The sequence below is a fragment of the Marmota flaviventris genome, chromosome X (assembly GCF_047511675.1).
Source record: "Marmota flaviventris isolate mMarFla1 chromosome X, mMarFla1.hap1, whole genome shotgun sequence".
Classification (NCBI taxonomy): domain Eukaryota; kingdom Metazoa; phylum Chordata; class Mammalia; order Rodentia; family Sciuridae; genus Marmota; species Marmota flaviventris.
The window spans coordinates 91,443,891-91,455,950 of NC_092518.1; the positions used below are offsets into that span (position 1 = coordinate 91,443,891).

The 12,060-nt window shown below is 39.4% G+C and overlaps 1 protein-coding gene and 1 non-coding gene across 7 annotated transcripts in view; both read right to left on the reverse strand.

Moving 5' to 3' along the window:
- Positions 1–12,060, reverse strand: part of Morc4 (MORC family CW-type zinc finger 4) — an 81,456-nt gene that overhangs the window by 12,491 nt on the left and 56,905 nt on the right. For 2 of the 6 annotated variants that reach the window (XM_071606169.1, XM_071606168.1), the window contains exons 15-17: positions 10,436–11,132; positions 9,842–10,125; positions 5,455–9,531 (exon numbers count right to left, since the gene is read on the reverse strand). In XM_071606169.1, the coding sequence (XP_071462270.1) occupies positions 9,378–9,531; positions 9,842–10,125; positions 10,436–11,132 (1,135 nt within the window). In that variant the 3' untranslated portion in view covers positions 5,455–9,377. Of the gene's footprint in view, positions 1–5,454; positions 9,532–9,841; positions 10,126–10,435; positions 11,133–12,060 lie in introns of those variants that run through there. The other 4 variants (XM_071606173.1, XM_071606171.1, XM_071606170.1 and 1 more) reach the window with 3 other exon arrangements.
- Trnaa-agc (transfer RNA alanine (anticodon AGC)) lies at positions 7,977–8,044 on the reverse strand. The gene has a single exon. It is a non-coding gene; the product is annotated as a tRNA-Ala (tRNA).

A 12,060-nucleotide genomic window follows, 5' to 3' on the forward strand; every position in this document is an offset into this window, starting at 1 on the left:
ATAAGAAAAGCCTTGCTCTAAATAGTTTCCTAGAAATCTTCCCAAGTCTGGGCCCAAGTTGACCATCTATAAGCTAACACCATTACCTTCCATCATAAAGTAATTTAGATAAACCATAGACCTAGGGGGATAGTGAAGGTCATTGTGTTTATTTCCCTACCTCATGGCTCAACCCTTGCACAAGGACAGATGTTTCTGCCTTCCATTCCTCTGATAATAGTGTGACTCATTTTTTCTCTCCCTTGGGGCCCTAGTGACCCACAGCTACGTGATCATTAATGGAGCTGGGGAGACTGAAACTGGATTCCTAGTGGAAAGGCAAGCTCCAACTTTTTGAGAGACCTTCGGCCAGTCAAATAGCCACTCAGTCAGCCCTTTAGCCAGACAGTCAGCCAGCCCACACAAACTGAACTCTTCCTTTGTGTTAGGCAATGTGCTAAGAGCTGTGAGGGTGATAAATGATGTAAATTCTGCCTTGTGTACATGTACAAACATATAACAAAAATCTCACCATTATGTATAATTATAGTGCACCAATACATAATATGGTAAAAAAAAAAAAAGTCTGCCTTAGAGGATTTGACAGCTTATCTAGGGGAGAAAAGTCATGCACATCTGACTACTAAAGGCAGAATTAACATACCAATCTGATTTTTGTTGGGGTGTGTGTGTATTTTGTGGTGTTGGAGATTGAACCCAGGGCCTCAAGCATGCTAGGCAAGTGTTGTACCACTGAGTTACATCCCCAGTCCTACAAGGCTGGATATAGATGCTCTTAGGAGAGATAGGAACAAAGTGATTCAAAATAGAGGTGTCAGGGGCTAAGAAAAATATTTACGTATGTTTCCTTAAATTCCAATCCATATGAAATGAGTGTCTGGCATTAATTGAACTTTCGGGGGAAGGCTGATTAGAAGAAACTGCTTCCTGCAGCTGAAGAACTATGGGAAATTGACAAATAGCGTGAATAGGAGTGCTAAGGAGCTAACAGGGATATATCACACAAATAAGCTGTTAATTGCCCTTTTGGAGTTATAAGACCCCTAAAGGACTTTAAGAAAGGGAGTGATTCTGAGGCTCAGCTTCACCTTCCTCATATCCTTTCCTTGGGACGTTTTGTGAAAATTGGTGGGGCAGCAGAAGCAGTGCCCAACCAAGTAGCTTGGAGCCTTTTGGCTCTGAACCAGAGGAGAAACATGGGTATAGGAGAAGGAGGAGAGGAGAGAGTAGGGGCCCAGTGCTAAAGGCAGGCTAACGAGGTCTAACAGGGTCAAATGTTCCCTCCCACTCAGCCCTGGGCCTATGCACAGGGGAGTCTTTCATGCCTGTAGCTGCCCACTCCAGGACACAGAGGCCCCAGGCTGGGAAGTGCATGTGCTCCTCCTCAGGTGGCTGAAGCCTGGCCTTGGCCCAGCCTGATCTCCCTGCCTAAGCGGCTACTGGCTTTGATGAGACATTCTGTTATCTCAACAGGGAAAGGAACCACAAACAGGAAGTCCAGCAGTTATCACTCTCTTCTTCCCTATGTTGAGGCTCACTATATGTGATATGATCAGTGATACAAGATTAACAAGCTGTTATCAGGTACAGTGATATAGAGACTGTAATCTGACCACCCACCTCCTACCCACAACCCACCACTTTCCTGGGAATTGTACTTAGGAATTCCTAGCTAACTCTCACCTATAATTTTATTCTATAGACTTCATTGCTCCAGAAGACAAGCAACAGTGTCTTAGGGCTTAACAAAACTGGAGGCCAACATGTAAGGGCACATCATCAGGTCCCTTTTAGGAGAAAGCTACTGATTTCCTGTCATTCCTTAAGTCTCATTCCTCCAAAAAGACACCCATTTCACAAGTCATGTCCTAGGAGGGCTTTGAAAACTTTCAGTTTGCAAACACTCATGACTGTGTGGAGATAACACTGAGAATACTCACATGCTTTAAAAAAGATAATAAGGAGTATGATGTGATGTGAAATTAGATGTCAGATGAGTACTGGTATTATGGTAGGCAATCCAGCATTTCAGTGGTAGCTCCTGTTATCCAATAGCACTTTCAGATTTTTTCCAGACTTTGTGGTGGTTGTTTGGGAGAAAGGCTAGTCACACAAAAAGAACAAAGAGAAGATGCTCATTGCAGCTTCCTCTAAGCCTGTTTATTCTGGAATTACCCAGTGGGATGCAAGAGAATTGATATGCATCCCCCACATGGGATGATACTGTGAAGACTTCTTGGTTTAAAAGCACTAAAGGACTCAGTTTAAAACTCAAGTGTATTTACTGGGAAAAGAAAAACATTCAGCCACATACCTGAATTTGTATTAGTTTGTCATTTTAGCCTTAAAAGGAATCAGAAAAGATGAGTCTAGTGAGTTTAAAAACTAGAACAGCAATTCAGCTACAACACACACTGGAATTTGGAGAAGGAGGGGATTTTTCTAAGTTACATATGCATCCTTCAACTAAATAATTCAACCGTTTCAAAGATGGGGAAGTAAAAATCAAGAAAAAGGCAGACAGGATGAGAAGATGGTGACATCCTCCTGTTTGCAATTCCAGAGGCATCTCATGGTTAATTTTACTCCTCTGTGTGTAATAATAAACCAATATGTTCTCAAGTGTCACTTTCTCACTCCCCAAGAGACTTGCCCAACTCAGCACTGTCTGGGGAGGGGGGTTCAAAGGAGCCAGTGAGAACACCCACGGGCAGAGGCCAACAAGTCCAAGACCTCCTGGAGTGTAAGAATAGGATCTTGATGACTGTTTTGATATCAGGAAAGCTGCCAAGCAACGGCCCAGAGTGAAAAACCCAGTCAAGAGGAAATGAATTTCCACGTTGTTTGGAGGGATATTCGTTACATAAGTGAACAATTTCCTGATCATGAGGGCAGTTAAACATTGTGTGGGATTATGGAATGCTCTTCCTTGGAAATTCCTATCAGTGTGGGCTGGCTTTAGCATTTTCCTATCAAAAAGAATACAAGACTCATTGTATGGTGTAATTGGCAAAGAGCTTGGACTCTGGAATCAGACAAACCTGGATTTTACCTTAACACTATGGGAAAGCAACTTCAATTCTCTACACTTCAGTTTCCTCATCTGTAAAATGGGAATAATACCTGCCTCTTGATATGGTAATGGGAAATGGTTAACTGTTATTATCTAAGCATACTGGGAACCTAAAGGGGATAGTGCAATCATATCAAATTGTGTTTATCTTGGATGTGGGGGCAGATGGTAAAGTGTATTTTTTTACCATGGTTCTGAATCTACATTTAGTATGGAAAGTCTTTCCCAGGCCAAAATGTCTCAAGATTCTTCTCTGAAGTCTGAATACCCTAGAAGACCTTGGATAGGCTTCTACTGTTAAGATTCTATTAACAGAAGCCAGGGGGAAAAACAGACTTGAGAAGTTGGAGGGAAAACAGCCTGTGATGGCTCTTTTACCCTCATCAAAATCTATTAAGAATCTGGGGTGGAATAGAATCATGATTCACCATACCCCAGAGCTAGAGAAAACTCCAGTTCAAAGGAACTGCAGAGTGGGGTTAATTTTCTAAACTTAAGGACAACTGGAGAGATTCCAACAGTCACTTTCTTAATTTTTAGCCTCCAAAACATCCATTGTTAGGCAGATTCAGCATACCCTACCTCTTGCCAGCATTGCCAAGTCCTTGGTTCATTCCATTACTTATCCTCTAAATTGGATAATTCACTCTTTCTCAACTACTTATGAATGCTCCCTGTGTTTACCTGTCATCTCGTGACTTTGTTTATACTTTTCTTATCCCCTATGGGGATAACTGGGAAACCCTCACCCAACGCCACTACCTTCCCAATTCTTCTAGATTTTCTGGGCCCATCTTGAAGACCAAACCTTTAGAGAACACTTTCCTCAGCTCCTGCCTAAAGTTATCTTGTCTGCCCCCAAGAACACAATGGGCAGATGTATGGAAGGCATTTGGCATGTAGAAAGCATCCAAAATATTTGTCCTATTTTATCTAAAAGTAGTTTGTGAATTTCTGGTGATTCACATAAAAACTTTGGGTTTATGGATGGAGGCAAGGAACAAAACGATTTTCATTTGCAGATTTTATTTTCCATTAGAAAATGGGGTTGGGGTCAGGCATGGTGGTGCATGCCTGTAATCCCAGTGACTCAGGAGGCTGATACAGGAGGATTGCAAATTCAAGGCCAGTCTCAGCAACTAAGTGAGGCCTTGAGCAACTTAGTGAGACCCTTTCTCAAAATAAAAAAAAATAAAAGGTGCTAGGGATGTAGCTTGGTGGCAATGCACCCTTGGGTTCAACCACCAGTGCCCCCCCCCCCAAAAAAAAAATGGGGCTGGAGGCATAGCTCAGTGGTACCACATGTATTTAGCATTTACAAGGCCTGTTCAATCTCTGGCACTGAAAAAGAAAATGAATAATATTTATGTCTTACTTAATGACTGAAGTTTTCCTATGCCTAAGACTATCTCAGTTCTTCTTTCAATTACCTTGTTTATTATCCAAGCATGTGCTCTCACTTTTGATTCAGAATGTATGGTTCTCAAATATCCTGTCAGCCTAATATAAATCATGATTTAGGGATGTCCTTGTCATGAAACATAAGTCGTTTTTTGAGGCAATCACTTTTGGCTTATCCTGAGCTCATATCCAGCATTCCTGAGCAGACCTCTATGCTTCACTCCTAATAGAGTATTACAGAAAGGTGTTTTAATTCATAATATGGAATCCTGAAAGACATTTTATCTTGAGATTGCCCTTGGGACTAAGAACCTGCCAATTATGCCTCAGCCTCTAAATTGTTAGCCCAGATAATTTACAATTACTGACCACGGGCAGCAAATCTTGCTGCCTCCTTGTGCCACAAAGTCTCTGGTCTAGGTCCCTTTCATCCAACAAATATATACTGACCTCTTAACATGTCCCTGGAACTTGTTTCCTTGAGACCTCTTCTGTCTGTTCTTTGTTTTATATAGCTCTTCTTTCTTCACTTGAAATAAACTAAGACAACTCTTGAAAATACTGAATCCTTAGATTTTTTTTCTCCTTTTGGTTCTTAGTCTCAAGATCTGGTCTCTATAGCCTTCTCCGGGGTTTATTCTATAGTCCTTAGCATTTAAAAATTGCCCAATAGAGAACGTCTTCTGGATAATATTCAGAATGTTTGTAGTAAAGAACACCCATATTCCTTTCCTCCTTTGGCAGCCTTTCTAATTATTCACGTCATAGATTAGCTAAAGAGAAACACTAGGCCACTCTGATCACTGCCCGCCCCCAATAACCTGAGCAATGCATTGTCTCAGTCTTTCAGAGTTTATTGCCCAGGATTGTTATCTACCTCACTCATGCTGTATTTATCCAACCCTGTCTATGAATGGGACACTGTTTTACATCCTTGGGGGACAGGAAGATATGAACAAAACACAGTTCCAATCAAAAACTCATTTGTTAGCAATCATTTATTGATTACTATATCCCAGGTACTAAGAAGTAGAATACAGTGGTTGACAAAAACAGGCATAGCCCTGCCCATCATGCAACTTATCATTGAGGGAGTCATACAGGGATCATGTGTGTTGTGTTCACCACTGCATATCTTGCAGCACACAGTAGGTACTCAATAAATATTTGTTGAATCAAGGTATGTGACCAGATATATAATTATAAATTGCGAGCAATGATATGAGTTGGGAAAAAAAAAAAACAGGAAAAAAATGAGAGAATAATAGAGAAAAAGGAAGGCCTGTCTGAGGAAGTGACATATCAAGACCTGAAGGATAAGGAATAGATAGCCTTGCCATGAATGGAGATACAAGTATTCTAGAAGGAACAGTAGGGGTAAAACATGTCTCAGGAGGTGGAACAGTAAGGGTACAAGCTCTGAGGTATGAAAGAGCTTAGAATGCTTCAGTGGAAAGACCACAGTGAGCCAGGGTAAAAGTGGGGTAGGATAAAAGGATTCATGAAACAAAGTAAAAGAAGTAGATAGTGGTCTTAAAGGATGTTGTAAGGGGTTTGGATTTTATTCTAAGTGCAATGAGAAGTTGTTTAATGGCTTTAAACAGGGAAGTCATAAGATTTAATTTGCATTTTTTTAAAATCACATCTCTAGTGAAAATACAATTGTGGGAATAAGAGTGGACATAAGAACTCCTGTTATGAGCTATTATAATCCATTGGAGATGGATTAAGTTAGCTATGGTAAAATGAATAGTTAATATATACTTTGGAATAAAACTGACAGACTTGACAGATTGGATGTAGAGGATGAGAGAAAAAGAAAACTAAGGATGACTTCCAGTTTTCCAGTTTAAGCAACTGGGTGGGAGGAGGTGCCATTTGCTAAGACAAGGAAAACTGTGGAAGAAAGAACAGTCCTGGGGTATATCACTGTTCATTTTTAACATGTTTTATTTGAAGTGTCTATGAGATATGTAAGTGTAAATGTCAAGTAGGCAGTTTAATATTTGAATCTGGAGCTATCTAATATGAAGACTAGACAAGGAAATTTGTGGTAAGAGCCTAATAAGTGACATAAAACTTAAATATCCAAAGGGAAATGTCATGTCTAACTTGGTTAATCAAAGAAATTTGTAGAAAAAATGGCATTTGAGCCAAAATAAAGATGATGTGGAAGAACACTCTAGGTAAAAGGGAATGGAACAGCAAAGGTAGAAAAGGAGAGAATCTTAAGGCATGTTTAGAAACTGAAAGAGTTCAGTTTGGATGGAATATAGTGTGTGTTTGGAATGTTGGAAAATAAGTCTAGAGAGAGTGGTTGAAGCCAGGTCACAAATGGTTTTGAGCACCATGCTAAGGAATTGGTATTGCATTCAGTGGGCAACTGTCAGCACTAGCAAATCTTTGAACAGAGGCATGACATGATAAAATTGTTAAAAGCCATTTAGTAATATTGAATAGGGTGGACTAAGTGAGAACAGGAAGCAAGGTAGGCCAGTTAAGAATCTATTTAAATTATCAAGGCATGAGATAATAAAGGCCTAAATGTCAACATGGAAATGGAAAGTTCAAAGGCAAATGTGAGAGATATTTGAAAGAAAGATTATGATCATGTTAACCTAACCTTTTCAATGTCTTTGCTTCCACACTAGATAATAGACTCTAGAGTAAGGTTGTAAAACAAGTTCCAATTTCTCCACAGTGGTATTTAGAACTCATACTGGTATGGTTTCATAGTAAACAGGTAACACTTCATATTGTTGAAGTGAATGGACTCACACAGATAACTGTTGCCAGGAAAAAACAACAACAACAACAACGTTGTGGGGTCAAGACCATGGGCTTTCAGGGAATGGGCCAGGGAGTAAACTGAAAGCAAGTACTAGTAAAGATGAGTTAAATTTTCCATTATTTTCCTTTTAGAGCTCAATTGCCGGTCCTCCTTCCTACTCTGCCCCTCACTTGTCCAATGAACACAAAGTCTGAACCTTCAACAATCTGAACTTTTCCTTCTACCAGATTCCCATTCATATTATTCATATCTGTACAAAGTCTTATGCCCTCTCAGCCCCCAAATGACAAGCAAATATCACTGAAAAAATGGCTTAATATGCTCCCTATCCCTCAGTAATATTTACACTTAGATAAAATGAGACCTTGACTATCATGATCCAAATATCCAACATGAAAACTAATCATGTGGCAAGTTAAGGTGAGGTGAGGTGGTGTGGCAGTGGCCAGGGATATCTTTAAGTACTTGTTCTAATGGTGAAGCCTGGTTCTGGCCTCCTCCTTTCCCCTGCAATCTCACAGGACTATCTATGATGGGCTTCCTTTCAAATGAGGTAAAATATGTTTGTAAAAGTCTTCTGAAGTAACTCTGCAGAAGAGAAACAGAATGAGTATCCAAAGCATTTTGTCTAGCTAATCCTTTTTGCCACTGCTTGAGCCTACCTTGCTTTTATATTTCTATACTTCCTATTTTTCACTGTTGATATAGATTTTTTGATGCTGGGGATCAAACCCAGGGCCTCATGCATGCTAGGCAAGCACTCTACCACTGAGCCACAACCCTATTCCTTGATGTTTTTATATGTTCTTTGTTCAATGTCTTTTGATGAGCACCTGGAACTCTTTGGAGAGTACAACCTATATAAATATAATAAAGCAATGAATGAATAAAACATTTCAATTTACATGAGTATAAGCTTTACTATTTCTGATACTATGAGGTCTATCCCTCACTCAGGATACCCTTAAGGATATATAGGTATATTCTGAGAGACATCAGATAGATCTCCCTACTGTAAAATACTTCTCCCTATAACTGAAAATCTTCAAGTTGGTGATACATATTTAAAATTGATGAATGTTGAAGATTTGTTTTTTAATATTACTAATTAAAAAGCAAATACCACAGTGGATGGGAAAGTGGGTAGGTAGATGGGTCATGATTTAATCTCAGTTCCCTTTACATTAACCTACCACTCCTACCTAAAACACTTTTCCCATTCTGAATTTTCTGTGTCTTTGTTCATGCATGCTGTTCTTCCAGAGGTAATGCTAAATTTAACCTAAGTAATAAATGGAATATTACATATAGTTTCACAGTCTCTCATTTGATACCCAATTCCAAGTCTAATTGTTCTTTAAAAATAATTCATTTTTTCAAATGTAAGAATATCAAGTTTATTATAGAAAATTTGAAAAAGGCAGGAAGATAGGAAGAAGAAAAAATTATCAACCATAATCCTACCACCTAAAGAACAACACATGTTAACAGTATGGCCATGCTCATTCTTTAAACCTTAGTTTAGGTCCCATTTCTGGTGTGATGCTTTTCTTGAGCTCCCTTCCCCTATTTCTATGTTATGTTTTTACCACTAACTTGTATAAACCATATAATTCTGTGGATAATTAGGTAATTTGGTGTCTTGTATTTTCAACTAGATTGTTAGAATCTTAGTAGGCTGAAACCATGAGTACTTCATAATTCATCAAGAAACACCAGGTATGTTGGACCTAGTATTTACTGACTGACCAAAACAAGTATGAACCATTTCAGAAAGGATATAAAATAGGCCAAGTAAAAAAGCTTTCTGATCACCTAGCTTGGTGACTCTTGCTTTTCTGTTCCTGGAATCTTGAAAGTCTATTTAATTGGTTTCTCTGTCTACACCATAACTGAGTGAGCAGCAGACTGATTAAGATCCAGGATTTACTCAAAGATTCTCTACATATGGCATAAAGGAGACAGGGAGAGAGAGAAAGAAGTTTTTTGTGTGTGTGTTTGGGAGGAAGGGAAAAAGAGAAGAGAGGGAAGGCAAGAGAAGAATAGAGAAGTATAGGAAAGAGTATATATAGTACACAGGCTGAAAAGAAAAGAATATATATAGTCTGGTGCTCAATCCAGTATGTGATTTGCCTCCAGCACTGTGTACAGGATCCCATCCACTTGTTCTGAGTCATACCCGATCTCACGAAGCTCCAAGTGAGGGAGGACAGAAGTAAGAAGATAGCTGACGTGGATACGCAGTCGCGTAAGCTTTGCCAAAGCCCTGTATGATAGAGTGAGGGGGCAGGAGAAGAGATGACATGAAGTCATTAGCCAACATAATAAAATGAAGTCCCTTCAAAATGGGCCTACATTCTCAACAATTATGTTTCCATTAGCTAAAAAGAAAGAAGAAAGCACAATGCCACCAAACACATGGAAATTGGGGCTGAGGCTTTCTAAGAAGTAATTATCCAATCCTTGGTGGCCTATGAATTAAGGTTTCCTCCCTTGTCTATGACCATTAACTGGGGGTCCTAAGAGATGCTTCCCATTAGCACTCACAAGCTCATAACTAAACCCTAGTAATTAACCTTTCTAGGTCATCTCCCTCTGGGGTCCGGTAGGAGACCTGAGCCTTCCGTAGCACTTCCAGGTGTGTCTCTGTCTCCTTCAATTTCTCTTGTAATTCTTGCTTTTCCTCTTTGGTTCTTTCTAGTTCAGCTTTCAGAATCTGGAATTCAGCTTGGCGATAACCCATGTGTTTCTTGCTCCAGTATAACCCTTCTGTCTCCTGGGTACTATAGGTCACCAATTCATGTTGAACTTTCTTGAATTCAGAATGCCAGTGATTCCTCTCCTGTTCCAGCTCCTCTACCTGAAGTCCAAGAAAAAAATTCAATGAGCCCACATACTACTGAAACCTTAATAGAGTGCCCAAAATTGTTCTTACTATCTTTACCCTGTGATTCCATTATACATATTCCTCTAATTATAGAAATTTCTTTTCAACCCTAAAATATGGAAGGGAAGCCCATTAGGGCTCACTCAATCTGAAACATACCACAGAATTGTTCACTGACATATTTTGTTTAAAGGCCTCAGAACGTGAAACCATCAGAGCACCAACACCCCATACCCTTGATTACAATGAGCTCTAATTCCTAATGGTAAGATGTTGCCCCAACCTTTTGCTGGAACAAATTTCTTTCAGCCAAAACACGTTCCAATTTTTCTGTGGTTCTTTTCAGTTCTTCCAGTTCTCTCTGGTTCTTCATCTTTGGTGTATTACGACCTCCACTCTCCTCATAGCCTCTTCCTTTCTCCCCAATGGCTGTAGCAGAGGTCACAGAAGAATAAGGCACTGGGTTCCAGGATTCAACAGTTTTTCTTCTCTCAGCAAGCTCCTCTCTGTTAAAAGGGATTAGCTGAATGGGGGCCCCTGAATCTCTAACACCTTTTGCAACACCAACAACAGCTACAAAAGGTCCCTTGTTCACTTCTTCTTTGTTTATGTTTGTGCTACCTCTATTGGATTCTCCTCTATTGGATTCTTCTGCTACCAATCTTGGCATCTGATCTTCTAATTCTTCAGGAAGCAGGGACCCTTGGCGTTGGTCTTGGGCCCCTGGATATAGAACTGATGCTTCCCTATTCTGTCCTGTATTCTTGTTTGCTTCTGGGTATTCTGGGAAAAGGCACGGTGGTGTACTTCTCTCAGAACTTGATTTATCGTGGCTGTTCTCCCCTTCTGCATAGGCAACAGCTGCCTCTACCCTCCTATAAGATCCAGGCATGGAATAATCCAGGGGAGATGTTGGCATCTCATTCTGGAGCCTTCTTCGTTTTTCCACAGGTTCCTCACCTAGAATCCATTTGTACTTACTGCAAGAAGAGAAAATTAAATTGTAAGTGGGCACAATATATGTTAAGTATATTCTTATGCTATGGAGCCCCTCCTCAAATTTTCCATATTAAAACTGCCTTTAGATGTCACTCACCGATTCTTTCGTAAGAGAAATATATCTGGTAAACTATGGTTAAATCATTAAACTATGGGTTAGCAGTTATATTCCCCTTTTCTTTATAAAATCACCCAGCCTCATGTATGTCATTAGAGTAACAAAAAAAAAAAAAAAAAAAAACAACAACAACAACAAAAAAAAAACAGACCAGTATAGCAACTTTACCTACAAGCCTCAATCCCTTCATTCATGCAACCAGCTGAGTTAGTAACTGGTTTTAAGGGAGAGGTGAAGTTGAAAGGTTTAAAAGGTTAGTATCTAAATAAAACAGGACTAGGATGAACTTGGTAAAAATTCTAAAAATTGATTTGAAACCAGCCTGACTTAGAAGTTTCCTAAATGCAGGTAAACAACAAAAAATATACACACAAAATACCCTAACAGAAGAATGGACTTAAAAGGTCATAAAAATCTACTGGTATATGCAGAGAATAAAACAAGCTTGTTAATTTTAAAGTGCCACAAAACCTTCTAGTATCAAAGACTTATGCACATTTTTTATATTGCAATAGAACACTATATGATTGTTTTGCTAGCCAAGGGAATTGTGGCTATTGCCCATTATTCACTTGTAAAAGTTAATTAAAACACAAGGCACTAGTCAGAAACAAAGAAAGTGAATTATCCAGTTTTAGTCATTTCCCCATTGTGACAAAAAACTCCCCTTAGTCAGGCACAAACAGGCACTCCCTTAGTTTTTCAGAGAAGCCTAAGATGACAGCCTCAAATCGCCTTTCATTTTTGGCTGTCATAAGCACTATTGGTTGAAGCAAAACAACTGGTGCTAG